The sequence below is a fragment of the Grammomys surdaster genome, unplaced genomic scaffold (genome assembly GCF_004785775.1).
Source record: "Grammomys surdaster isolate TR1022 unplaced genomic scaffold, NIH_TR_1.0 946, whole genome shotgun sequence".
NCBI classification, from domain to species: Eukaryota; Metazoa; Chordata; class Mammalia; order Rodentia; family Muridae; genus Grammomys; species Grammomys surdaster.
The window spans coordinates 726,115-753,406 of record NW_021605365.1 but is presented as its reverse complement, the minus strand read 5'-3'; the positions used below and the strand labels follow the sequence as shown (position 1 = coordinate 753,406).

Here is a 27,292-nt window from a genome sequence, read left to right as displayed (position 1 = left end):
TCAGGGGAGGTACAGGCAAGGTCACAGGTCACAGTTCTCCCTCATATTGCCATTCTGAGCCCATATACCTTCCCTCCAAGGTCTCTTTACCTCAGAATACCAGCTGACACCTTCTTACTGAGAAAATGAGAATCTTAACGACACTCTGCCCTACTACCAAGCCATCTTTTCTGTCATGCTCCATAAAGCCTGTTTGTTCAAGGCTTCCTTAGCAGGGAAACGCCTCCCAGACCCCTGTAACTCTGGTTTCATGGGAGTCAAAGCCCTTTTCTGGCCTCCAAAGGCATATGCACATACATATGGGCACACTCATACTTAGATTCACACGTGAACATAAATAAAATCCTAAAAAACAAGAATAAACAAACTAAAATAAACCCTAAAACCATTTAAGCCAGAAAGAAAAACATAACAAAACAAAAGAAAAACGAGAACCCTCCAACTCCATATGTGACTTTGTGGTTAATTCTGTTAAGTATTTAAGTAAGAAGAAATATCAACTCTACATAAAATTTTCCAAAAGACAAGAGAAAGGAAAAACTTTATAACTCATGACGCCAGCACTGCCTGACATTAACACCATGCAAATACTGTAAGAAAACATAATTATCCATGAGACCATTCATTTTCTTTACCAGGCATAAATATTATTTATAGGTCATCAAGCCAGCAATTTATAAGAGAGGTACTGTTATATTTAAGTGGAGTTTATTCCTGAGGCAAAGGCTAGCTTGATAGAAAAAAAAATCAGTGCAATCAACACTAAAAAAGAAAATAAATCATAAAATCACTGTAATAAAAATCAAGGAGACATTTGACAAGATTATCACCCAGTTCTTAGCAAACTGTGAGAAAAGGGGCACATGTTCAGCTTGATGACGGGCATCCGGGACAGCCTACAGCCACCACTGTACCCACGATAAATCCTTCCTTCCCTTTGGGACTGGGAATGAACTGTGTACCCCCACCATTCCTGTCCAGCCCTGCACAGAGGTCTCAGCCACAGCAAAAGCCCAGAAAAAGAAACAAACGACATTCAGATAGTGAGGGAAGAAGTCACGCTGACTACCTACACAGAACATGGTAGCATATGTTGTAAAGCCTTGGTAATCCACAAAAAAGGGACATAACTTACTCACAATAAGTTAGCTTACCAATTACATTTCTATAAACAAGTACTTAATGCAAAATAAAGCATATTGGCCTAAAACTATGCAATAACTAGGAATAAATTGAAATGTTCACTGATAAGTCAATAAGTATAGAACCCTGCTGAAAAATTAAGCTCTTCAATTGAGAGCTATGACTCTGACGGCATAACACTGTGGTGGTTTGAATAAGCCTGGCCCATGGGAAATGGCACTGTTAGGTACACACAGCTTTGTTGGAACAAGTGTGGACTTGGTGGAGGTAGGGTGTCACTGGGTATGCAGGCTTTGAACCTATGCTCAAGCTCTTCCTAGCTGCCGACAGAAGAGAGTCTCTTTCTGAAGGATCAAGATATAGAACTGTAGGCTCCTCCAATGCCACGTCTGTGGGCATGTTGCCATGCTTTCCAACATGATAATAGACTGAACCTCTGAAACTGTAAGCCAGCTCCCAGTTAAATGTTTGCTCTTACAAGAATTGGTCCTGGTGTCTCTTCGCAGCAATGGAAACACTAAGTCAATATTCTAATCAAAATTCTAGCAAGTACTATTATTATCTATAATCCTTGTAGGTATGGTGATCTTGATTACAGAATCTATATTCAAATGCAAAGCAACTAATATAAAAAAATAATTTTGAATGAACAGATCATAGTTGGAGGAATATAATATCTGATAAATCAATAGTCAAGACCATACTGTGTTGATTTGACAAAAGGCTGGTTAACTGGAAACAGAATATTTAGTTGACTTTTGACCAAGATGTCACTGTAGTTCACGGGAGAAAAAAATAATTTTCCTTTTTTTCTTTAAAATTGCGCCAGGGTCTCTCAAAGTAGTTCTGCCTGTCCTGGAATATGCTATATAGAACAAAGTGGCCTTGAACTCACAGAGATCTACTTGCCTATGCTCTGATTAATGGAATATACCACTATGACCAGCTAGAATAATTTTCTTAAAAAATGGTGCAGAACATTGGTATTTGTATGCAAAAGAATAAAGACACTCATGTAAGAGTTAACCTAGAATGGATCACAGACCAATGTTAAAGAAAAAAAACAAGAATAGTTTCAGAAGAAAGCACAGGAGAAAAATGTTTGTGCTTCTTAAATCAGAAAGGAGTTTTTTGCCGGGCGGTGGTGGTGCACACCTTTAATCCCAGGACTTGGGAGGCAGAGGCCAAAAAAACCAAACAAAACAAAAAAAACAAAAAAAAAAAAAAAAGAAAGCTTTTTTTGTTTTTTTGTTTTTTGAGACAGGGTTTCTTTGTGTAGCCCTGGCTGTCCTGGAACTCACTCTGGAGACCAGGCTGGCCTCGAACTCAGAAATCCACCTGCCTCTGCCTCCCAAGTGCTGGGATCAAAGGTGTGCGCCACCACTGCCCGGCGTCAGAAAGGAGTTTTTATATACCAAGTCAATAGCATGATCTGCAAAAATCCCCCAGGTCCCAAAATGGGAAACAAACAAACAAAACCCCTCAAGGTAGAGGAAGAGGTGGCCCAGATGGTAAAGACATTTGCAACACAAGCCTGGTGACTTGAATTTGACCCCCAGAAACCATGTAAAAGTTAAGGGAGAGAATGAAATGCATAAAATTGTCCTTTGACCTGCACATGTGTGTAATGTCATGTATGTACATGTGTGTACATGAGTAATGATGGTGATAGTAATAATAATGAACTTGATACATTGGATTTCACAAAATTAAAATATTTAACCTTAGAAAGTGAGAAGAGAAGCTGCTGACTGGGAGAAAATATCCTCAAGCTACATATTTGACAGTTGTATCCAGATGTAGTAAGAACTCTAAAAACACAAACAAAATGATTTGAGCATATATAGGAAGCTGTTGGGGTAATCTTTCTTCACACTGTGTGAGGGCATGTCTCTGTTTTTTCAATTATTAATTCTGTACCAGCAGAGAGTTAAGTGCGGGCAGGATTTTGGTATTGTCATTTCTATTTCCCATCACCAGGTTTTCTGTTTTGTAAAAGACTAAATGGTCCTTCCTCACCTGTTTAAAGGCAACTGATAAATGTATCAGAGATTGTCTCACTGTTGATTGGTTGTAATAAAGAGCTGCTGGCCAATACCTCGACAGAAAGAAGAAGGTGGAACTTCCAGGCAGAGGAGTGACACAGGGAGAAGAAAGAATCAAGAGTTAGAGGCTGGAGAGATGGCTCAGCAGTTAAAAGCACTGACTGCTTTTCCAGAGTCCTGAGTTCAATTCCCAGCAACCACATGATGGCTCACAACCATCTGTAATGGAATCCAATGCCCTCTTCTGTTGTGTCTAAGAGAGGACCAGTGTACTCATATACATAAAATAAATAAATTAATTTTAAAAAGAATCAAGAGTGGACATGGAACAGACACAGATTGCAGCACAGAGAAGGGCAGAGAGATAGTCACGATAGGTTACAGGCTAGACAGTCAGATTAAGATGAGCTAGAGGGGAAGATTGTCTCAGCAAAAGGCCTAAGCTCTAAACTGTAATAGAAGTCTTGTGTTAGGCTAGAGAATGTCACTGCTCTTCCAGAGTTCTTGATTTTCAATTCCCAGCAACTACAGGGTAGCTCACAACCATCTACCCTGGAATCTGTTGCCCTTTTCTGGTATGCAGGTATACATACAGATAGAGTACTCACATAGAATAAGAACAACTAAGTCCACATAAAGGCTTTTGGATCAACGCTCACAGCAGCTTTCTTCAGAACTGCCTCAAGTTAGAAACAACACTTTTGGTGAATGGATAAACAAACTGTGGCATATATATATAATAAAACAGCTCTCAATAGGAAGGATCAAACTGGGCAGGCGGATGACTCGGCAGCTCAAGACACATTGCCACCAAGTCTGAGGCTTGAATTTACTCTCAGAACCCATAAGGTGCAGGAAGAGAACTAACTCCAACATGCTGTCCTCTGATATGTATGTTGTGGCATGTGCATATATATATACACACATAACACATGTAATAAGTAAATATAAGAATTTTTAGAAGAAAGAAACAAATTATAGATATATGCAATAATGATAATGTATTTCAAAAGCATGCTAAATGAGAGAAGGAACAAAAAGCTACATATTAGAAATGTTTTAACTGACTGTTGTAGCACTTACATAACTATGTATATATGTTAAAACTCAAATTGTTCATTGAAAACTGGAAAATTACATAAGTATCGTAAAAACAAACCTACCTTGAGATCGGACATACAAACCTTTTTGTCTGCATGTGTGTGCATGCAAGCGTGTACATGCATGCCATAGTGAGAGTGTGCAGAGGCCACAGGATAACTAGCAGGAGTCAGTTCTTTTCTTCCACTGTGTGGATCCTGGAGAACAAACTCAGGTCTCTGGGCTTGGTGGCAGGTGCCTTAACCCAGAGTCATCTCAATAGCTCCTGCCTGTTTTTCTGATGTAAGGTCTCGCTAGGTAGCCCTGGAACTTTCTACACTATGTAGCTCAAGGTAGCTCAAATTTGTCTCATTGTTCCAAGTGATTACAGACACGGGCGACCACACTGAGCCTTTAGTCATATTGATATTTAAGAAACACCAGGAGGTGATGAGTGTACATTTTAGAAGTTCCTATTGCCACCAGAAATTGCATGAAAGTAGCACATAAGTAAGTATCTTTTGCTAACATTCTGAAGTTGGCTGTTTCATGTGTTTATTGTATTACTAAAACACATAGGGAGGAATGCAACTCAGTGATGGAATATTGACCCAGTGTGCAGAAGACCCTGGTTTAATCTCACATACTCCAACAAAACAAAGAACCTCCATCAGAGACTGAAGGAGGCTTAGACATGGATAGAACACAAGTGACTTACAACAGCACTAATGACTGAACTGATTCTTGTATTGTTGGTATCCAAATAATCAATAAATAGAAACCAATATGGGGGTGAAAATGATTATTAGCTCTTAGAAAATATCACTCCTTGTTAGTTGGTGATAGTACACGCCTTTACTCCCAGCACTTGGGAGGCAGAGGCAGGTAGATCACTGAGTTCTGAGTTTGAGGCCAACCTGGTTTGCAGAGCAAATTCCAGGATGGCCAGGGATACACAGAGAAACCCCGTCTCACCCTGTCCCCTAATCCCCACCCGCAAAAAGAAAAAAGAAAACGTTACTCCTCAAAAAATTGTTACTTCTTTCTTAAGAGTTTTGAGTTTCATCCTAACTAATATTCAAGAGATCAAATCCTCCGGAAAATAATTAAGTTCATATGACCAAAATTCTGACTCATGTTAACACTTACCCAGCGGTTCCACCAACTGGTCAACCAGTCCCATTTTCTTTGCTCTGTCTGCACGAATGTTTCTACCAGTCAGCATCATGTCAAATGCAGCAGGCACACCCACCTAACATGCAAGCAAGAGACAGCACAGGTAGAATGAGGGTGTAAGTCAGTTACAACCATCAATAAACAGACTTTAGAGGGAAAGTGGGACTGGTGAGGTGCTCAGTGGGAAACAGTGCTTCCATCAAGCCTGACAGCCTAAGTTTAGTAGCTAGAACTCTCATAGCAGAAGGTGACAACTGACTCCAGAAAGATGCCCTCTGCCCTCCACATGCACACCCGGGTCTACCTGTGGATGTACACCCAAAATAAATAAATAAATGTAATAATATTTTCTAAAAAAGAAGAAAAGTCAAACCAGTTTTTTGTCCTTTTATTAGTAAATTAAAATTTACATACTGATTAGATACCCAGCTAAAGAAGAAAATGTCTTTATGGTGTCTTTTAAATTCAATAACATAAGGAATTAATGAGGTTGAAAATTTATTTTACATGAACTAAAATTGTAGACCCATGCCATTCTCAATTTGTTTTCCATCATTTATACAGTTTTCAAAACTCTAGTGCTGAGAATGTAGCTCAGTGGTGGAGTGTCTGCTTGGCATGCATAAAACCATGGGTTCAATTCTCAGCCTCCTTATTTCCCAAAATTCCAATATTGGAACTATAGCACAGACTCTGAGATGAAAAACTTGTTATTTTTGCAAAGGTTTCAGGAAGAAGCCTTTGAGTTTAACAAACATGCAGCTCAATTGATATTCTAGAATTGACACTCTAGAAAACTTGACTTTTAGCCAGATGTCTGGTTTGTTCTATAATCCTAGATTTTGAAAGGCTGAGGCAGGAGAATCATGGACTCAAGGCCTGTCTGAATTGCAGAGAAGACCCTGACTCAAAACAAAATAACAACAACAACAAACCCAAAACAAGCCCAACAAAATAGTTGGGTATGGAGACTTATGCCTTTAATCCCAGCACTCAGGAGGCAAGAGGATCTCTTTTGAGTTTTAGCTCAACCTGGTCTACACAGTGAACTCCAGGACAGTCACAACCATATAGAAAGACCTTGGCTTAAAAACAAAGAAAACCAAAAACAAAAAAATGAAAGAACTTCTAGCAAGTAAAGAAATACAACAAAACTTTTTATGTCAAGACATCTTCTAGACATTTCTCATAAAGAGATGTGTATGATTTTGATTACTAGTTTGGTATATGTTAATCCAGCACTCAGGCAGGTGAGGTCGGGGGATAGACACAAGAGTGTGAGGCAAGTCTAGGCTACAGAATGAGGCTTGTAAAACCAAACGAAAACCAACCAAATGAAATAAAGCCCTCCTTTCCTACTCTAACTTTTAAGAACTTCTTGCATAGTCTCTCTTCTGAGCCCTCGTCACTGAGGAGTCTACAATGTTAGAAGCTCTGAGGCTCAGTGCCTTCTGGTTTGATATGAAATTTCTCTGTAGCTTCCAGGGATGACTCTCCTTAGAAATTGAAAAGCTTATTGTGTCTTTTTTGGGCCTTTGAATACAGAAGGGGATGGTCCAAATTAGAGAAAGGATGGGAAAGTTCTGTCTCTTACTTATCATGAACTATGACCCTTGGCTTTGAAAAACTATTAAGAGATGCTGTGTAGAAGAGGAACAAATTAATGTTCTGGAAAAGTAAGAGAGTAACTTATCATCTTTATGCTTCATAAGGGACTAAAGAAGACTGATCAACAATTCTGTAGGACTGAAAAAAATAAGTATAAGGAGTAAAAAAAAAAAACTCTCAACAATCCTCTACATTCCTAACTTACTTGGTTTCTGAATCTACAGAGTGTCTATATCATGTATTTTGTACAAGATGGAGCAGATCTAATGGGGTATTTCCATACAGCAGTCTCAAGCTCGTGGTATTGGGGGATATTAAACTCACCATTTTGGGCAGTCTCTGGGTGCCTCCGGCTCCTGGTAAGATCCCCAGCAACACTTCAGGGACACCTAATACTGTTTTTCTGTCTTTTGTTGCTATTCTGTATTGGCATGCTATGGCAAGCTTCAAACAAATCAAAGAAAATTATAATGTTAGAAAATGTAACTGGATCATTTTGGCACCTAGGTTGGCAGGTCTAAAGATTATTTATAAAGCAGAAACCACAAAATAAACCATGATTCCTTAGACTGACATTGGCACTCTACAATTTACCTTTTCTATCTGTTTTTGTAATTTATTAGCCCCTTTTGAGGTTGCTCTTCTCCTTAAAAATATTCTGTTGGCAATGGAATTTACTAATTAAAAAGCTCAAGCCAGAAGTATACTTTCATAGTTCTGGCTACACAAGAGTCTGAGGCAGGAGGATTGAGCCTATGAGTTTGAGATCAGCCTTGGCAACATAGCAAGACCCTTGTCTTAAAATCAAGAGCAATCATAACTAACAATTCTTCTCAAGTCGTAGTCAGTAACAGTGGTCCACGCTGGCAGACCCAGCTGCCCCAGGCCAAGGCAAGAGTAATGGAGAGCCCTTCCAATCGATCAGGTATATCTGCAGTTTCCTGACAGGCCTTGCTTACACTTGCTTTTGGGTACAACTACACTGTATATGGAATACTTCTGAAACCATTTTCTTGTTAATCAAATTCTTTTGCATATCAGGCCCAGGTTTCTTTCATTACTGTAGGTAAAAACCCAGCATATAGCCCAATATGTGACAAATGCTCAATAAATGCTCTTTTTCTCTTTTTAAAACACAGCACAATCTAGTAAGAATCTCTTCTCTCAGCTGGTTATGGTGCACGCCTTTAACCTCAGCACTTGGGAGGCAGAGGCAGGCAGGTCTCTGTGAGTTTGAGGCCAGGTTGGTCTACAGAGTGAGATCCTGTCTCAAAAACAAAAACTCTAACTTTATTTGAAGAGTTTTGCACATTGAAAACACTTCAATCTTATCATCTTTACTACTCACAAGAAACTGTATGTTCTGTCACACACACACACACACACACACACACACACACACACACACACACACAGTATACTTTGTAAGTAAGACTCAGCCAACTTAACATGAATTTGGTTCACACTTCTGGATCTCTGCCCTGTGAACTTGAAGCAGGCACTCAGATATGAGAAAGCCTTCACACCCGAGCTGTAAACAGAAACAACTTCCCTCTGCTCATCGTTTGCAGTCACTTGCCTTTTCTCAGGAATTAAGAGCTAAACCCCTTTGCGCTAGGACAGGGAAGTAGGCTCAGATATTTTGGTCATCCTGATAAGCCCTTAGAAACAGTGATCATGGGACTTTGTTTATTGCCTTTCTAGTTCTTTGACAATTTGTGTTTATTGTATTGCTTGTTCCTTGACTATTTGCATCTATTGTATTGCTAGTTCCTCAACCTAGAACTGACCTTAATACTTGCATGTAATTAAAATAGTATAAAGCAGATTGGGGGAAAAAAGTGTACTTTTGAGTGGTTGATTAAAAAAAAAAAAAGGGCCGGGCGGTGGTGGCACACGCCTTTAATCCCAGCACTTGGGAGGCAGAGGCAGGCGGATTTCTGAGTTCAAGAGTTCGAGGCTAGCCTGGTCTACAGAGTGAGTTCCAGGACAGCCAGAGCTACACAGAGAAACCCTGTCTCGAAAAACAAAAACAAACAAACAAAAAAAGAATTAAAACCATTCAGGCATTTGACAGCAGAAAATCACTTGTACTCAGAAAACTGTTCTTTTACTTTTTTTAGGTGAAACAGTAGCCTAAAGGGCTATGGTGACACATCCCACCAGTGGGTCAGAGAGTCTGTACATCTCTGGAACACTTCTGTACCTCAAGTCCTCCTCCCAAGCAGGATCCACTGATGGCGGCCACAACAGGCTTTGGGGACTTTTCAAGTTTCTCAAACATTCTCTGTCCTTCCTGTGATATTCTTGTTGCTTCTTGGGGGGTTGTACAAGATGCTAGCATGCTGAAATATCAACAGAAAAAAACAACACAAAAGGAGAGATGAAACTGTGACCTATTTTGCATAATGCTTCACCCATTATATACTTATCTCAGTGTATATCAATATTTGGCAGTGAGTCTTCAAACATAGAATGGAACAGGTTACACAATTTATTTTGCTCTATAACAAACTATTGACCACTAAGTTCTAACAAGAACATCAACTGGTGAATATTTTCACTATCAGATGAGACAGCTCTAAGGTTGTATTCTTTAAGTTATTTTGTAGTCTTTACTTGCCAGACATGCCTGTTTTCCTACTGACTTGCAGCTTGTTTCGAATGCTTCGTTATCTGTATGCATACAGGCCTGATTATTCTTCTAGACTGGCCCTTATGAATAGAGGAGGATTTCTTTAGTATATACTAGTGGATGAGAGGATGTGGCTGGAACATATGTATTGCCCCCACATCTTCTGTGTTTGTATCACACGTGTGCTCACCTGTGTAGGCACATGTGGAAGCCAACATCACGTGGCTTCTTCACGCCTTACTTTTTGAGACAAAGTAAACCACCAGACTCACCATGCCCAGCTTTCCCTTGGATTCCCTTGGCTGAGCAGCAGGATGTTACCCACCGAACCACCTCCCCAGGCCCTGTACTTTCGATTTTGCTAAGTACTGCCAAATTGCACACTAAATGGTTACTGATCTGATGGATGAACACTAGGCATTCACTCCTGGTTAACTTAAAGAAAAGCTGTATTTAGTCATCTAGGATTTAAGCAACAAATCCTCTATTCCATGAGCTTTATTATACCCTGGAAAATAACTTAAAAAACCAACCTTTGGAGAATTTACTTTTATCTTATTTTAGAGAAGGTATTATTTAAAAATGCATAATCAAGCAAGATAAACTTACTTGATGTCAGCACCTGCAACGAAGCAGCCGGGCTTGGACGAGATAAGGACAGCACTCCTGATTTGGTCGTTGGCCCAGATTTCGTTCATGACTTCTACAAACTCTGATTGTACTTCTTTATTCAATGTATTTACCTACATGAGAAAGAGCTACACCTAAGGGTTTCAACTGGAAATTTCACACACAGACTATCACTGTCAAATCTGTTTATGCAGCAGACATGTAATTAAAGAAAGTTCAGGTACCTTTGAATTGGGTGAATTAATCCGAATAACTGCCACATCCCCTTTGACTCCATAATTAATATGGGTTCTGGCTAAAAAAGAGAAGACAAACTTGTGTCTAAACATGCTGTTTGTAAAATACATCTACAAAGTGATATTAAAATCATATACGTACAAGTATAATTATATGTACTTGGCAGTTATATTTAGGGCTGCACACAAACATACTTAGGAATGAACACATACCACATATTTAGGGCTACACGCCACACACATATCCCCCATTTACTTTCCTCCAACCTCTCCCATACACCCCTCTTGTTCTCTGAAATCCATGACCTCTTTTTCTTTGTTGTTATATATACATATACTACATACACATATAATATATACATATTGGAATGTATATATGTGCATATATGTATGCATAAATATATATGCACACATGTATATATTTAGGGATATACACATAAATATATACATATTTATATGTACACACACATATACATATGCATATGTATAATGTTAGCATTCTGTCTAAACTCCACTCCCACAGTTACCTGGCAATAGCCAGGTAGGCCTGGCCTACTATAAAAGGGGCTGCTTGTCCCCTCCTCCCTCTCTTACCCTCTTCCCTGCTTCCTTTCCCCTCTCCCTTTCCCCATTCCCTTTTCCCTCTCTCCATGTGCTCATGGCTGGACTCTACTTCTCTACTCTCTCCCTCTCTCTGTCTTTTTCTGCCTCTACTACCCTCTTAACTCCCCTCCCCATGCCCTGAATAAACTCTATTCTATACTATACCATCTTGTGGCTGGTCCCTCAGGTAAGGGAGGTGCCTCTCCATGGGCCCGCTGAGACATCCCCTTCCCCATACCTCACCACTTCCCCATAGAATATATTCTCTTTATCTTTTTATCTTTTTATAAACACATCATATAATAACAAAGGAAAAGAGGCCATAAATTTGAGGAACTAGGGGAGTGTGTGGGAAGGGCTGGAGGGAAGAAAGTGAATGGGAAATATAATGAAATTATATTATTTAGAAGAACAAAAGGATTATAAAAAGCAATGTTAAATACATAAACAAGAAAGTAAACTTACTCAGCAAGGCAGAAGATGTTGTAAAGCTGCGGCAAATGCAGCCTGCAAGAAAAGAGTGTTTCAAAATTACTTCCTGAAATAGAATTTCTTTAATATTTGCCAAATTAGAAAAACTGGAATTTATGCTAATAAACCCCCAAATCAGAACAATGTATTCTAGGCCATTATTGTGGCTAATCCAGTATCTTTCTCATTTTAATTATCAGGTCAAATGATTATCCTGACAGTAAGTAAGACAGGGAGAAGATGCCCTCCCCCAGAAAAGAAAGGAGGGTGCATCTCTACAAAGTGAGTGGACAAGGAAGGGCTTGGACAGCATATGGAATTAAGATCGGCCTTAATATGGAGACAGTATCATGGATTATCTAAATGAACTTAGTGTAATCACAGAGCAAATCAGAGACAGGTGACCGTGCCCTGGCTCCAGTTGCTGAAGGAATGAGAAGAACACAAGCAGGGACCGCAGGTTGTCTCTAGAACTAGACAATACAAGGCAATGAGTTTCCCTCAGAGGCTTCAGAAATAACAGAGCCCTGGCAACACTCTGTGAGCCTACATTTTGGTCGTGCCCTTGTTAGTTCTCCGCTTCCCCTTAGGATTAAACCCAGACTACTGTACGCTGAGCAAACACTTATACCACTGAGCTATGTATCCTCAGCCTGAGTCCCACTAAGAACCTCTGTCCTCTATAACTGTACTGGGGAGGCAGAGGCAAGTGGATCAAAGCATGTTCCCAGCACCACACTGGCAGAAAGGCTCATAATGGCCCAGCTCCAGAGGACCTGATGCCCTCTTCTGGCCTCCATGGGCACCCACACATGTGGCATAAGATGATACGCACACCGATACATAACTAGAAATAAACTTTATAAACAAACAAAAGAAGCCACCAGGCATGGTAGTGCATACACTGAATCCCAGCACTAAGGAGTCAGAGGCAGGAGGATGTCTGTGAGTCCAATGCCAGCCTATTTTACACAGTGAGTTCCAGGTCATCTACTGCTATATAATGAGACCTTGTCTCAAAACAAAACGTGAAATCAAGGGGCAAGCACTGGCTATAAAGGAAACACTCCATGTCACATTTTTCTGGTTTAAGCATACCTAACTGAAAAAATCTCTGTACTGTTTTCCACCAGTAACGTTCCCAATCTTTGGATAACAAACTCCACTCTGTCCACTGTTGCTTACTAGTTGATGCTCATCAGCTAACTTGTTCAGGTTCTTCAGTGGGACCACAAAGAGATTTCATCCATCATATGGCCTCAGCCATTTTGGTTCTAATTATCTCTTTGTGCACTGGATGCCTTTGGCAAGCAGCCCCAGCACTACAGGAAAAGCAGCCACTGAGATAGCAGCCAACTCACGTGGTCCACATGCTACCACTTCCTAGCATGGGAGGCAGTGAGACTTAGACCATGAGTTCACAGCCCAGGCAATCTGTTTTTTTGTTACTGTTGTTTTCTTCTCTTTTATTTGAGATAGGGTTTCACTGTTTAGCCCAGGCTAGGTTGGAACTTGTCATATATATATCCCAGTATGACCTTGAATTCATGATTTTCCTACCTTAACCTCCCAAGTGCTAAGAGTTTTGTTTTGTTCTGTTTGGTTTGGCCACTATAGTTTTAGCCTGCCTAGAAGAACTTGTTATGTAGATGAGGCAGCCTTGAACTCACAGATAATCGTCTATCTGCTGTGATTAAGGGTGTGCCTCACCATGTTTAGAGCTGAGGATTACTGAACCCAGAGATACACGCTAGAGAAGTACACTACCACTGAGTTACATCTGGTTCCCAAGACTATCTCTTAACTGACACTAGATATTTCAAATAGTTTTTGAGGAAGGCCAGCTGTATTCTGGTTGGCTGTGAGCAACTCTGTCTGGCTTAGTATATAATTCCTATCCTCCTGCTTTAGAGTATGGGAAGTCCACTTGTCTTGCTGCTAAGGATTATCCTGTCCAGAATTCTTATTAAACTGCACTTTGGGGAATCTTCGATCTGTCTTTCTCATGTCAGTCACTTCAGTCTCATGACCCCTCCCACCTACAGCAGTCAGTTCTCCTAATTCAGGACTAAGCTCTTCTCTAACAGTGACTACGGCTGGATCTTCTGCATGCAAGCACACACGAGTGGCCCAGTACAGGGTCACACGAGCTAGATTCTAGGTGGAAGATAGGGAATCTAGGGAGAATTTTAGACAAACATTAAATTAGTTTGAGGCATTGTTCTATGGGCCCTCCATCATAAAGGCTTGCTTCTACCCTGCTCTAAGCAAGCTTTAGGTGGTAAGCAGGTCGTTCTGGAGTAGCAGAGACAACATCCCCTAAATGCAGCTTTTATGGTTCTTCAGAACACCCTCCTCTTCTCCATCTTTACTCATGTTCACCTCAAACCATCTCTTCTATGCTCCTCTGTAATTCTTCACTCCCTTCTCCTGACCAGAGTCCCAAACTTGCCTATCTTAGGAAAGTTGTCCCTTTCCTTAGTTCACAAAAGTAAAGACAAACTGTCACTGTCTTGACTAGGTGTTAACACATGCAAACATCTGCACTCAGCAAACGGATGTCTTAAGCATTGGTTCTCAACCTGTGGGTCTCAGCCTTCTCTGGGGTCACATCTCAGATGTGCTGTTTATCAGGTATTCACAGTATGATTCCTAACAATATCGAAATTAGTTACAAAGTAGCAACAAAATAATTTTATGCGTGTAGTCAACATAACATGAAGAACTGTGTTAAAGGGTTGCAGCATTAGGAAGATTGAGAACCACTGCCTTTAAAAAGTATTATCAACTACTAGTTACTTATTTCTTAATATTAAAACTTCAGTTCTGATAATCAACAAAATGTACATGGCTCTAACTTTCCCCCAGAACTTCACTTTCAGATTTCAACTGTACAATGCTTCTCTTCCCTGCCTGCGTTTTGGTTTTTACTTAATGTATTTACAATTTTGTGTTTATTCTTGCATTTGCAAACAGAGTTATAATTAATCTCTTCCAATATAATTTTAGTCATTTCTCAACAAACTTTTTTACAGCAACCTGATGGGCTGTGCGACCTTCTAGGATGTTGGAGGAACAAGTAAAAGTAAAACGTCTCTTTCTTGGTGGAACTTGCATTCTAGGGCAGCGGAGGATATGGTACCGAATCAGTTCCTATTTGAGGGACACAGATGAAGATTTGAAAATAGCTCAGTGGTAGACTGTTTGCTGAGCATGCAGAAGGACCTAGGTTCAATACACAGCTCTGAAAAACTGGGTAAAGTACAAATTCTAGTGGGAAAGATGCATGGGGTAGGTAATCTAACTAGAAAAGAGCAAAATATCCTGGAACAGGAATGGACTGACTGGGAGTACAAGCAGGGAGAGAGAAGACACAGACAGAAACCGAGAAAAGTAAGTATGTGATAGAATACAAATAAAAAACCAAACAAACCTTCAAAAAACCCAAACCAAACAAACAAACTCACCTAATCAAACAAGAAACCAACTTTCAAAGGCAGCATGGTTACAACTTTATTTCAAGGTGAGGTACTGCTAGGTAGCCCTGGCTAGCTAGAATTGTAATCCTCCTGCCTCAGTGGAATGCCAGGATCACAAGAGTTTGTACCACTCAGGGCAGAGAGGTACTACTTTAAAAATCAAATATTTGTCCTTTAAAGGTTGAAGATGCAAAGCAGGGTGTGGGAGCACACCTCAGAGGGCAGAGCGAGGCAGACCAGGCTTGCCAGATCTATTTAGTGAGATCTTGTCTCTAGAAGCAAACAAACAAACAAACAAACAAACAAATAATTGTAATAAAAAAAGAGTTGGTGCTCATTAGCCTATTGTTAAGCCATTTTAATTCCTGCCGACTAACCTCTTTGAGGTAAACACACTCCCACACATTTACAAAAAAAACCTCCTCTAAACCAACAGAGACAAAAAGCAAAGAGAAAGAGCAGTAAATGCACAAACATTAAAAAAAAAAATCTTAACCACAGTCAATTTAACCAAGCCAAAGTACAAGGTAACTTGCTTCTGGAATCCAGCCTTACCCGATGACTAACAGCGAAACATACCATACAGACACTGTATGAACTTTAGCCTACATTTTCAGTGCCAGCAAAAGCAAAACCTTTGCCCTACTTTTTAATCATCTTCATGTGTAACTCAAGAAAATATCTACAAGGTCATATAAGACTATAGTCAGTGGGAAGAGCTGGATTGTGCTGCACAACTCTGAAAACTGAAAATGTTAGTTTATAGCAATTTATAGCCTTTTCAAAATCCAACCCTGGGACAAGGGATGGGATTAAAGAAGTGAGAGTCAGATTTTAAAATATCATGATACCTACTAGCTGCTGTTCATTTCCTATAACATTTTTTTTTACCACTTACATACTTAGGAATTAGGAAAAGTAGGAATTAAATAGGTATTAAGGTCAATTTGTGATTTTTTATTTGATATTCATGTTAGAATGACAGTATTGTACAGGAGCTCTTTTCCTAGTGAATGCCACAGTTCATTAAGCATTTGCCTGCACACACTCTCAGGGTCAAGGGCTGAGCTGTTGAGTCTAGACTCTAAATGGCAAATTAGGTGTGTAGCTAATTTTAAATAGACTTTCCTGTATATTTTTTCAAAGTGCATAAGATGCTATTAAAATAAGCTGTAGCTATAATAGACTACATTTTCTTAATGAAAACATAATATAACTTATATATTTACATATGTTTCTATATAGAAGTATAGGAAAATTTAGCTCTTAGCTTTTTATTATCTATGTAAAATAGGTTACTCAAAAAGTTCTCATCTCTATACAGTCATTGCTGCTAAGGGCTAAAATATTTTATACTTAATATAACTTCTTTAGACTTAATATATGATTGATTCCATTTTACCAATGAGAAAGATATTGAAATTAATTCCCAAGGTCACTAGAAGGTAACCGGCAGACTCAAGCCGGAAGGCACGGTTCATATTTAATGCATTTAATTGCTCCATACTACTCACTTTCATTCATTTCACAGATGAGAAAAGAAAGCCCATTTAAATTAAAGAGCCTGGGCAAAGTCAACAGCTAGTGAGGAGAGAACATGTGACACGATTACCACGCCACTGCTATACTGGCTGCCAATCCATAAAAGTACCTTACAGCAAATACAGGACCACATGTGATTTTTTTTCCTCTAAAACAGCTCCGTGGAAAAGGAAAAAGATAAATTGCATGAAAACACAACCAAGTGCAAACAGAAGACATAAAGATGTTAAAGATAACGGAAGCTTTTTTCTTGATTCCTTCCCCAATCCTAGCATCCTTCCTTCCTTCCTCTCTCTCTCTTTCTTTCTTTTCTTTCTTTCTTTTTAAAAAAAAAAAAAAAAAAAAAAAAACAGGGTCTCACTGTGTAGCCCTAACTGGCCTGAACTCACTATGTAGACCAGACAGGCCATGAACACAAAGACCCACCTAATATTAAAGGAGAACAATGCCACATCCAGCCTCTTTCTTTCTTTCTTTCTTTCTTTTTCTTTCTTTCTTTGGTAATGCGGTGGTACTTTGGCTGTTTATACATAATCAATCTGTGGAGATCCTACACCTGTACTTTTTTTGTGAGGAAAATTAAAGTGAATTCATATTACAAACTAAAGTCTCGAAGTAACTGGTGTCAAGTATGATACACAATGAAGTTACATTTGCCCGTTCAGATTTGGGATGTCTGGGAAAAGGCTCTTTTCTACCAACACCCCTTTAACCCTTTCACTGCCAGTTTAAAGAGGAATGCAGCTCGTGGAGCTTGCCTGGGAATCGGCAGAAATGAGATTAAAAATAGTTTTTAAATAATCAAACATTTTATTCCTCATCAAAATTTCTTTGCCTAAGTTGGAGAACCTCCAGTTTCAACCTCCTATACATTCACACCAAGATTATTGGAAGTTCGAGGGCTGAGCTCTCTGAAAAAAAAAAAAATGGTTTTGACGGTCAAGATCAAGGAGTGGTGGTGATCTGTAAGGGTAGTAGTCAAAGTCACCGAGAAGATTGATAGATATCTCTTATGGCGACTAACATGTGTTAGAGCCTTAAAAATGTGGCAGGTCTTAGTCCTTCGGTCCTAGCAATGTCGGGGCCAAAACAAACATTCAGGGAGACAAGAGGGGCGTGAGCGCAGGGCTACGGCAGAGACCTGCGCAAACTGCCAGACTAAGTGGAAACGACTCAGGGAAGTTAGGGGAGAGCCTGACACCGCCAGAGCAGGGCGAGAGGGAGTGACAGTTCCTTCGCAAGGACACAGGAAATAGGGTCTCGGAACAGGAGCCCCGTTTCTACAGGTCCCGGGAAAGGGGGTGGGCAGGGGACAGTGAGGGGCAAACGCTGCTCCTCGCCGCACCAGTTCCTGCAGGCACTCCGAGACTCTCCCGAGCCCTCATCCATGCTCACCTCTGGAGCGTAGGATCCTGAAGGAAGAGAAGCGACTGAGACTGCCAATTGCCCGGGACGCCACCATCTTGAGCAGAAGAGGACGAAAGCAGAAAGCTCTCCTAGTTGGGGGGCAATGGAGCCGAGGGCTTTTCTTTTCTGAGCCTGTCCGGCAGGGTGCCCTATGTGCCGCCTTATTAAAACGCAGACTCTGAGTTGTCACTGGTCCTTTCACCCTCCCTTTTGCTCTCAACTAACCTAGCCGAAAGGATGATTTCTCTGAAGGGGGACTAAGGACCTCCAAGGAGGGGGCGGAGTGTCTGACTTTCTGGTCAGGCGCTCAGCGGGCAGCCCTCAAGTTCCGCGGTGGCCGCGGGCGGGGCGAGAGGGGTCCTTGTAGAGCGGGGGCCGCCCTCGGCGTGGGCGGGCGTTTGTCAGTCTGGGCTTGACCTTGTTGGCAGCGGCAGCTTTCGCGGACTCTAAGGTGCGGCAGCGCGCTTTTCGGTTTTCTTCTGATTTCCCCGCAGGCAGGTGCCACTTTGCTCCCGACTCTTCTCCTCGGTGCCCGCGGCCGCTTCCCTTTCCTGTGAGGGTCGAAGTCCCGAGAGCGGGACAGGCTGGTGCAGGCCTCCAGTGCGACCCGCCTCAGGACGGGCGCTGGTCCCGTTCTCGCGTAGCTCGCTGCAGCGGTGTCTTCTGTCTGCATTTATCACTTCAGGTTTACGAACGGTTTGCGTGTGTGTGAAACGCCGGGTTGTGTCAGAGCGCTGTCGTTTTCCCTGGTTGCCTGTCTAGGCAGTCCGGCGGCTGTAGAGCTTGAGGATGCGTCATTAAGTGTGGGCCTCAGGAGTGGAAGCAGCCAAGATAGTCCTCCAATCTGCCTGGTGATCTAGGTTCACGGGCATTTTCTAACCCAGAAGGGGGCCTGGCAAACATCTGGGCAAACCCACCACTCCTCACTTATTTGTGAAGTAGCCGTAGCTGGTGAATGGGAGGAATGAGAGTGCCTTAACTGGTAGCCACAGGTGGTAGAACTAGTCAAGAACCTACATCTCTTTTAATTGAGAGCTCAGCTCTTCTCGGTACTAGGGTGTGAGTTGTTTGTTTTGGTGCTGGAAAGATGAGTCCTGAAATAAACTCTTGGTTTTCAAAAGAAAGTAAAGTCAGCTTCTGGTGCATGCACCATTTTGTTTAATAACCACAAACCCCACGTTTTGATCATTTGCACTTTCGGTGACTGGACAGGCTCAGAAAGATTACATAAATTTCCTCCTTTGTGGCAAGCCCAGGATTCAAACAGAAGTGGCACTTGCTAGTTAAACTAATTATTCTGCCAGTCAGGAAAGAAGAAACGGTGGAAAGGATTCTAGAAAGACAGGAGCAGTCTGTTTTAAAGCTCGAGTCATATACTAAGTCTTCCACCAAGAACACTTTAAGCTGACGCTAGACGACACTTCGGAGTAAATTGCAAAAAAACCAACCAACCAAACAAACAAACAAATCCTTTTCTCATACAACGCCCTCCACTCTCCCTGTTTCATATACTTTTTTTGTAAAGGGTCACACAGGAAGTATTTTGTTTTGTGAGCCCACTTTGTGCTCTGTTAGATACTTGTTTTATGTTGCTTGCAGCTCTTTATAATTTTTCCTAAACTAGAGGTGGAACCCACAAGAACTGAACCATACACACACACACACACTTTTGCAACTCTTCGAAGTGTAAAAACAGGAGCTGGTAGAGAGCTTGCCCCGAATGGGTCCTGGCTTCACTGTTAACACTTCAAAAAGGGAAAAATAGAAGAAATCATGTAAAAGGAAAACCCTCTTATTGAGGATTTGGGGTTATATTTTGCTAATACTTGATTTAAAGTGCCTTTTGTTGTTCCCTGTATTCTCAGTGAAATTATAAGTTCTATCAAGTACAAAGTTTTTTTACTTGTTTTTTGATCATTAGGCTTAGAGGAGAACTAAGGATATTTATATCATCACCCACTAATAATAGCAAACACATAAATCAGACTTACTAGATAGCAGGCAACATGTACCTGTATCTAGATGTGTATTTAATTGTCTCAGCAACTCTAAAATTGTGTACATTTTACTGAAGGACCAGAAACAGAACAGTTAAGCAACTTGCTACAGGTCCTACAGCTGGGGCGAAGCTAGGATTTGCACTTGGAGTCTGTTCTTTGATGTTGTAGTAACTGTTTAGTCACCCCATCTTGCTTTTATATTCTTTAACTACGTTTCTCTTTTGTCTTCCCATGTGCCTCTGCGCTACCTAAGCATAAACTACCCAAGGATTGACATGTTTTGAATACTTTTTTTGTTAAAATTTCTGTACTTCTGAAGCTTTGTAGTTTTGTTTTTGTTTTGGCTTTTTTAGACAGGGTCCCTCTATTATGTTGCTCTGGTTGTCCTGGAACTGGCTAATTCAGGGTGGCCCCACACTTACAGAGATCTGCCTGCCTCTGCCTCTGCCTCTAAAGTGCTTAAAGGCTTGTACCATCATGGTATGTACTGCCTGGTGTGTATCACCTGGTGCATAGTCTTGTAGTAAGTATTTAGTTTTAGTAATCAGTTCTGTTAACTGTTAATTTATGGCTTCTAGATCTTCCTCATCTAACTAAGCTCATAAAGAGATAATCTCTGGTGTTGGGGTAGTGGCTCAGTAGGTAAAGTGTTTGCTGTGCAAGCATGAAAACTGAGTCCCCAGAAGCTGGGTCTTAAAAAAACGTTGGATATGTAGCTTTTTGGGATTGTATCCCAGCAGTAGTAGAGAGAAGAAAATCAAGGAATTTCTACTCAGCCAGACTAGCTAATTTATTGACAAATTCCAGGCTTAATGAGAGACCTTATCTCAAAAAATAAGGTGAAGAAGTGCTTGACCCTTTAACTTCCACTTCCAGTGCACATATGCACATACACAGAGACACACAAAGATGGTTTCTTTTTGTTTGTTTTGAGACAAAGTCTCACTGTAGCGCTGGCTGTCTTAGAACTTACTGTGTAGATCAGGCTGACCTCAAAATCATAGAGGTCTGCCTGGCTCTGCCTCCTAGTACTGGGATTAAAGGCATGTACCATCTTGGTCCACTCTGTTATTTTTATATTTTTAACGTTTTTAGGATTTTTATTTACATGGCATTTTTTTTAACTTATGGTATGAACTGTGAACCTTATTTTTTCCAAGTGATTAGTCATTTCCCAGCAGATTGATTGACCAAGCCATCTTTCTTCCATTTACTTTCTATATTTACATATATTATAAATTCTAATATCTTTAGATGTGCTTGTCCTAAGATGTCATACACTTTCTGAGGTTCAAGAATCTGGAGCTACTTGGCTGGGTTGTTCTGACTGGAGTTTCTTAGGGAGTTGTCATCAGCATGTTGGGCAGGCTGTGGTCATCTGAAGGGTTTCTGCCAGAGGATCAGTTTCCAAGCTCACTCACTTGGCCATTGGCAGCATCAGTATACAGACCTATCCAGAAAGGCATCTCTGCTTGCCAGCTGGCTTTCCTTGCAGTGATCTGAGAGACTAAGATAGAAGCTGCAATATTATTTCTCATAGCTTGACTTCTGAAGCAATGCTATCACTTCTGACATAGAGCAGTACAGTGTGAGAGGCAATCACACCAGAGTACAGAAACCAAGAGAGAGATACTGAGGTCAGCTTGGAGGCTGGCCACTACAGCCATTATTCGTAAACCATAAGTTTTTCTTACTTACTTTTTAAGTAAAAATATGTTTAAAAAAATTAAAAAATTGGGTCAGTGAGGTGGCTGTATTGGTAAAAACGCCTACCACCAAGCCGGAGGACCTGTCTTTGATCTTGGAAGCCCTTGGTAGAAAGAGAGCTCTAACTTCCACAGGTTGTCTAATGACCTCCACGTGTGAGCAGTGGTATATGCTCACTACCCCCTAGCTAACAATCTTATTAACATTTATTTGGGAGAAAGGCCCATGTCACTCATGTAGAGATCAGAAGATGTCTTGTACGAGTTTGCCGTTGTCCTGGATCCTATTTTCAGCTTGCAACTTGGAACCCTGTCTAGGAGCAGTAAGGGAATGAAGAAGGGACAAACACTGAAGAAATGACAGATGTGTACAGAAAAGCTGGGGTCAGGTTGCAGGTGCACATTCTGAAGTGAAATCTGCAGCTACTAGAACTTGGAACCTCATTGTGTCTTACATAGAGCACTAGGTGGGAGTGGTTAGCTTGTCTGAATGGGAGGTATCTATCTATAGGTAAACAGTCTTAGCCTGCTAGTTTTGTATACACTGATTACTCTGTTACACTTGGACCGCTTCCCCACCCCTGCCCCAAGAAAATCTTGGTCAGTCTTCTGAGCTTTCCACTCTTATGGGGCTAAGGCATTGGAGTCCTTAGCATGGCTGTGTCCATGTCTAAAATATACATTCATTTTAGGACTTTACTCATTCAGAGCTTCCTCTGCTCCCTGTAGGAGTTGGTTCTCTTCTTCCACTACCAGTCCTGAGACTCAAACTCAGGTCCTCATGCTTGATGGCAAGCACCTTTAACCACTGAGCCATCTCATTAGCCCTTATTATTATTATTTTTTAATTTATTTTTTATTTGTGTTTTACCTGAATATATGTAAATGATCCACATGTGTGCCTGGTGCTCATGGAGGTCAGAAGAGGGGGTCAGATCTCCTAGAACTGGAGATATGGATGGTTGTGAGCCACCATGTAGTTTTTGGTAAACAAAGGTTCTCTGCAAGAGCAACAAGTACTCTCAACAGATGAGCTATCCTTCCAGCTCCACCCTAACAACCAACCAACCAACCAACCAACCTACCAACCAACCAACCTACCAACCTACCAACCTACCAACCTACCAACCAACCCACCAATCTTCTCTTTTCTTTTTCTCTTTTCTCTTTCTCTCCTCTCCTCTCCTCTCTTCTTTCTTTCCTTCCTTCCTTCCTTCCTTCCTTCCTTCCTTCCTTCCTTCCTTCCTTCTTTCTTTCTTTCTTTCTTTCTTTTTTTTGGTAGCACTGGCTGATTTGGAACTCACTTTGTAGACCAGAGTGCCCTTGAACTTATAAAACTTTGTCTCTGCCTCTTGAATGTTAGGATTAAAGACATGTGCCACCATGCCCTGCCTAACAGTTTTTTAACATTGTACTCTTAGGGGTATTTTATTATGATTCAAGGAAATATGTATATTTTTTTCTCCTATAATGGATGATAGCATGCAATAACACACACACCCCTTATTTTTATGCATATGGCTGTTTGGCTGTTTTTCCTGCATGTTTGTCTATGCATCACTGTGTGCCTGGTCCCTGCAGAGGACAGGGGAGAGTTAGGTGTCCTGGAACTGGAATTACAGACTGTTGTAAGCTGCCATGTAGGAGTTGGGAATCAAACCTAAGTTCTCTGGAAAAGCATCAAGTGTTCTTAACCTTTGAGCCATCTCTCCAGCTCCTATTTTTTTTTTTTTTTATCTTTTATGGCTATACAATACAGCATTTCACTGATTGTTATAGCATGACTTAACCAATTCCCTGTTTGCCGTTCTTCTAATCTTTTTCTATTACAGTGACAATAAAAATAATGTGCATAATGCTTGACATCTAAGTTCATGGAAGTGGAATTGTTAGATCAGATGTTAGGTGACACATAGTGTTGAAAGATAATTCCAAATTACCAAGCATAGAGTTTGCACCAATTCACACGCATGTTCCAATGAGTATTTATATGTGACTGCCCACTCAGTATAGATCAAACCTTTGGGCTTCTGCTAATTTAACAGATAACTATATCTATGGTTTCAATCTGAATCCTCTTATGATTGGAGTTGAAGAAAGCCCCTCCTCACTGTGTGTGTATGTGTGTGTGTTGGCGGGTGTTCTGTGGTGTGGCATTGTATACATGTGTACATGCAAGATAACATCAGGTGTCTTTCCTCTATCTCTTTCCACCTTTGCTTTTTGAGACATGGTCTCTGAACATGAACTTTATTGATCAGGCCTTCAAGCTTCAGGGAACCTCTGGTCTCTGCCTTGCTTCAAGGGTTACGGTTATAGGAGTTTGCCACTTTTTGTGGCTTTTTATATGGGTTCTGGGGATCTGAACTAAATTCCTTAGTGTGATAGTACTGACAAGCCATCCCCCCCCAGCCTCCTTTTCTTATATGTATAAAAGCCCTTTGTATTTCCTTTCCTGTAGGCCATCTGTTCATATTTGTGCCCAGTTATTTGCTGTTTTCCTCATACTCATTTGTAAGAACTCAGTGTCAGGACTTTAATCTTTTTTCCCTAAGTTTCTATTATGAATTTGAAATATTACAGATTTCTAATTTAAAAGGTAATTATGATAGAATATTATGCTTAGAAAAAGTTGGGAGTATAGTACTATGGAAAGTTTTCTAGGGGAAATGGCTTAGTGTTAAGAGCATTGCCTATAAATCAGAAGGATAACAATGGCGATGTCATGGGCGTGCTCTGTGGTGCTTCTGTTGCTTTGTGTTGAATGAGAAGGGCACAACCCAGAGCTATTCTGCCTGGGTTCAGATCTGAACTCTGTCACTTACCAGTCGTGGGTCTTTAGACAAGTCACTCAATTTCTCTGTCTTATTTTCCTGATCTCTTGGAAAGGATATACTATTCATTGAGAGGAATAGATGGTTAAGGCTTAGAATAGTTCTTTGCACGATGGGAAAGCTATGTCAATATAGTTATTATAATATTGCTAGAAAAGAATAGTAATGGTATTTTATGATGTCTGTAGTTGAATTCACCAGAGGTCATATACACAGATTGCTGAAGTAACACAAGACATACTTTGTTCTGTTCTTTATAGATTTCAGAATGACTACCATCTTGACTTCCACTTTTAGAAACCTTTCAACTACATCAAAATGGGCCCTCAGATTTTGTAAGTTCAATTTTTCCTTTTTTTAAAGATTAGATTTATAAGCATTGTATATAGATATTAAATGATATACTCTTTGTTTTCTAGCTATAAGACCTCTGAGCTGTTCTTCCCAACTACAGTCTGCCCCAGGTATAGTAACTTTAAAATAAATATTTCTACATTAAATGTTAGAATTCTGTATTTGTAAATTCTCAGTAAGACCCAACCTAATTTGTTAATTCTTCCCTTTTTATGGTCAACATGAGTATCATCATTACTTTAAAATAAAAACTATGTGTAATCAATCAGTAATACAACTTTCGGCTTAAGATGTTAAGAGATAGCTTCTTCCTGGGTTTTAGGGCTTATAGAGTCATAAAAGTCCCATAAACTTTGCTGGGTCAGTTTATGTAGCCCTGGCTGTCAGTCTTTCAAAAATTAGCTTATAGACTATCTTGAAACTATTGGTGGAGCCCAAGTGAATTTTTATAATTTGTAATTAGTGGTAGGGTTCACTGTTAAATGTCTTATTATATCATATACATGAGGAACTGTTTCTGAAATAGAGGTGAACTAGTAAATAAAGGGAGATTTTAACCATCATGAAATAAAAGAATAGGGAAATTCATTCATTTGATGGGGTTATGTGGGGCCTCAGTAAATCCAGTGAATTAGGCTTCTTCACTGTTAAAAACATGTGTTTTACATATGTATCTTCACTGATTGGTGCAAAACTCCCTGACAGGTTGTCAGTTTGTTTTTTTTTTTTCATCTTGCCTGGGCTTTAGTGACCTGTTTCTGATTTGGGATTTATTGTATATGTTCTTATGTGTAATATAATATATAGATACTTAATTATATGATATATAACTTGTATAATGGCTTCATAGAAAAAGTACCATCTAGATTCAGGATTTGTATTCTGTTTGAGCTCTGCATCTTTTGGCTGTAGGGCCTTGAAATGACTTCTCTATGTTTTAGTTTCCTTCTCTAAAAGAATAAATATGACTGCCAGCCTTAATAGATGTGACCATATCTCTAAGTTCTTTAAGCACTGGGAATATATAGTTCAGTGGGAAAGCTCCTACCTAGCATGTTCAAGGCTCTGGGCCACACCCTGTACTAGGAAAAAGAAGAATAAAAATCACAACAAATTTGGGGCTGAAGATACAGGTCAGTCATACATAGAGTACTTGCCTGGCACAATGTGTTCAACCTACCATCACCACAGCAGCAACAACAGCATCAACCAAAAAAGCTCTTAGTAAACTAAAGTCAGTGTGTTCATAGTTTCTTATAGTATTCTTAGAGATCTGTTGCCTAATCTCAACTAGAGAAATAGATTTCTAAATTCTAACCAGAATATAAATTTCTATTGATTCTACAAGGATAATAAAGAATAATTCCTTTCTGACTTCCATCACCTTTCCCCTAATTTAAATGTTCACTCAAGCTTTTGCTTTGCACAGTCACACACGTAGACCTGACCCTTGCCAAGTAGCAGAAGGTCATTATGATGGCAACAGAGAGGTTTTCAGGCATTTAGACTAATCTCTGTTGTCTATAGCCATTTTTTGGCTATTTTTCTTCCTAACTATGTTGTAAGCTCTGAAACTCATGAGACTTAAGCCTTTTTTGTGTCTCCAGTGTCAAACAGTATTGTATAAGCAGTTTGTGTTAATGTTGCTGATGATAATGGCACAAAAAGGCACCTGATAAGCAGAGAATGTGACCCACAGATTTAGATAGGGAAGGTGCCTGTGCCTGTGCCAAGCAGGTTTCAGGGTGCAATAGTGTTATAACTATATAAGTCCTCTTAACTCGTTTGAGTATTACTGCTTGACATGGTTGTTTGAAGAAATGTGGGCAAATGATTACAGGATTTATTGGGGTTTTCTGTCTTCTCATGAACTGTGTCTAGTAGAATATTTGATTTGATGTTTATATTTTTGTTTGTCCACATACCTCTCTTTGTCCCACACAAGTAGCAGTTGTGTAAAGTATAGCATATCTTTTAATCTTTGAACTATATATAGAGTAAAGAGTACATATTGGTTAATATTTGAATTCTAGATTTTCTTTTTCCTTTTTTTTTTTTTTTTGGTTTTTCGAGACAGGGTTTCTCTGTGTAGCCCTGGCTGTCCTAGAACTCACTCTGTAGACCAGGCTGGCCTCGAACTCAGAAATCCATCTGCCTCTGCCTCCCAAGTGCTGGGATTAAAGGTGTGCACCACCACTGCCCGGCGAATTCTAGATTTTCAAGTTATATTGTTTAGCTTGCATATTTGCAAATAAATTTTTGCAGTTCAGGAATGTTAACTATAATATTTTTATTTTTTCAGTTGAGATTCTGAGATGTTATTGCCATAGTTTATCCCTAACC

General features: G+C 40.2%; 2 protein-coding genes across 6 annotated transcripts in view; one reads left to right on the top strand and one right to left on the bottom strand.

Moving 5' to 3' along the window:
* Nucleotides 1–18,297, bottom strand: part of Hadha (hydroxyacyl-CoA dehydrogenase trifunctional multienzyme complex subunit alpha) — a 34,659-nt gene extending 16,362 nt beyond the window's left edge. The window contains exons 1-7 of the mRNA XM_028782909.1: nt 18,044–18,297; nt 11,622–11,663; nt 10,542–10,612; nt 10,297–10,430; nt 9,259–9,397; nt 7,377–7,496; nt 5,418–5,520 (exon numbers count right to left, since the gene is read on the bottom strand). Coding sequence (XP_028638742.1) covers nt 5,418–5,520; nt 7,377–7,496; nt 9,259–9,397; nt 10,297–10,430; nt 10,542–10,612; nt 11,622–11,663; nt 18,044–18,110 — 676 coding nt within the window. The 5' untranslated portion in view covers nt 18,111–18,297. The remainder of the gene's footprint in view (nt 1–5,417; nt 5,521–7,376; nt 7,497–9,258; nt 9,398–10,296; nt 10,431–10,541; nt 10,613–11,621; nt 11,664–18,043) is intronic.
* The window catches only part of Hadhb (hydroxyacyl-CoA dehydrogenase trifunctional multienzyme complex subunit beta), a 33,270-nt gene continuing 23,830 nt past the window's right edge, over nt 17,853–27,292 (top strand). The window contains exons 1-3 of one of the 5 annotated variants that reach the window (XM_028782914.1): nt 17,853–17,934; nt 24,856–24,930; nt 25,015–25,059. In XM_028782914.1, the coding sequence (XP_028638747.1) occupies nt 24,864–24,930; nt 25,015–25,059 (112 nt within the window). In that variant the 5' untranslated portion in view covers nt 17,853–17,934; nt 24,856–24,863. Of the gene's footprint in view, nt 17,935–18,421; nt 18,554–18,711; nt 18,741–24,855; nt 24,931–25,014; nt 25,060–27,292 lie in introns of those variants that run through there. The other 4 variants (XM_028782910.1, XM_028782912.1, XM_028782911.1 and 1 more) reach the window with 4 other exon arrangements.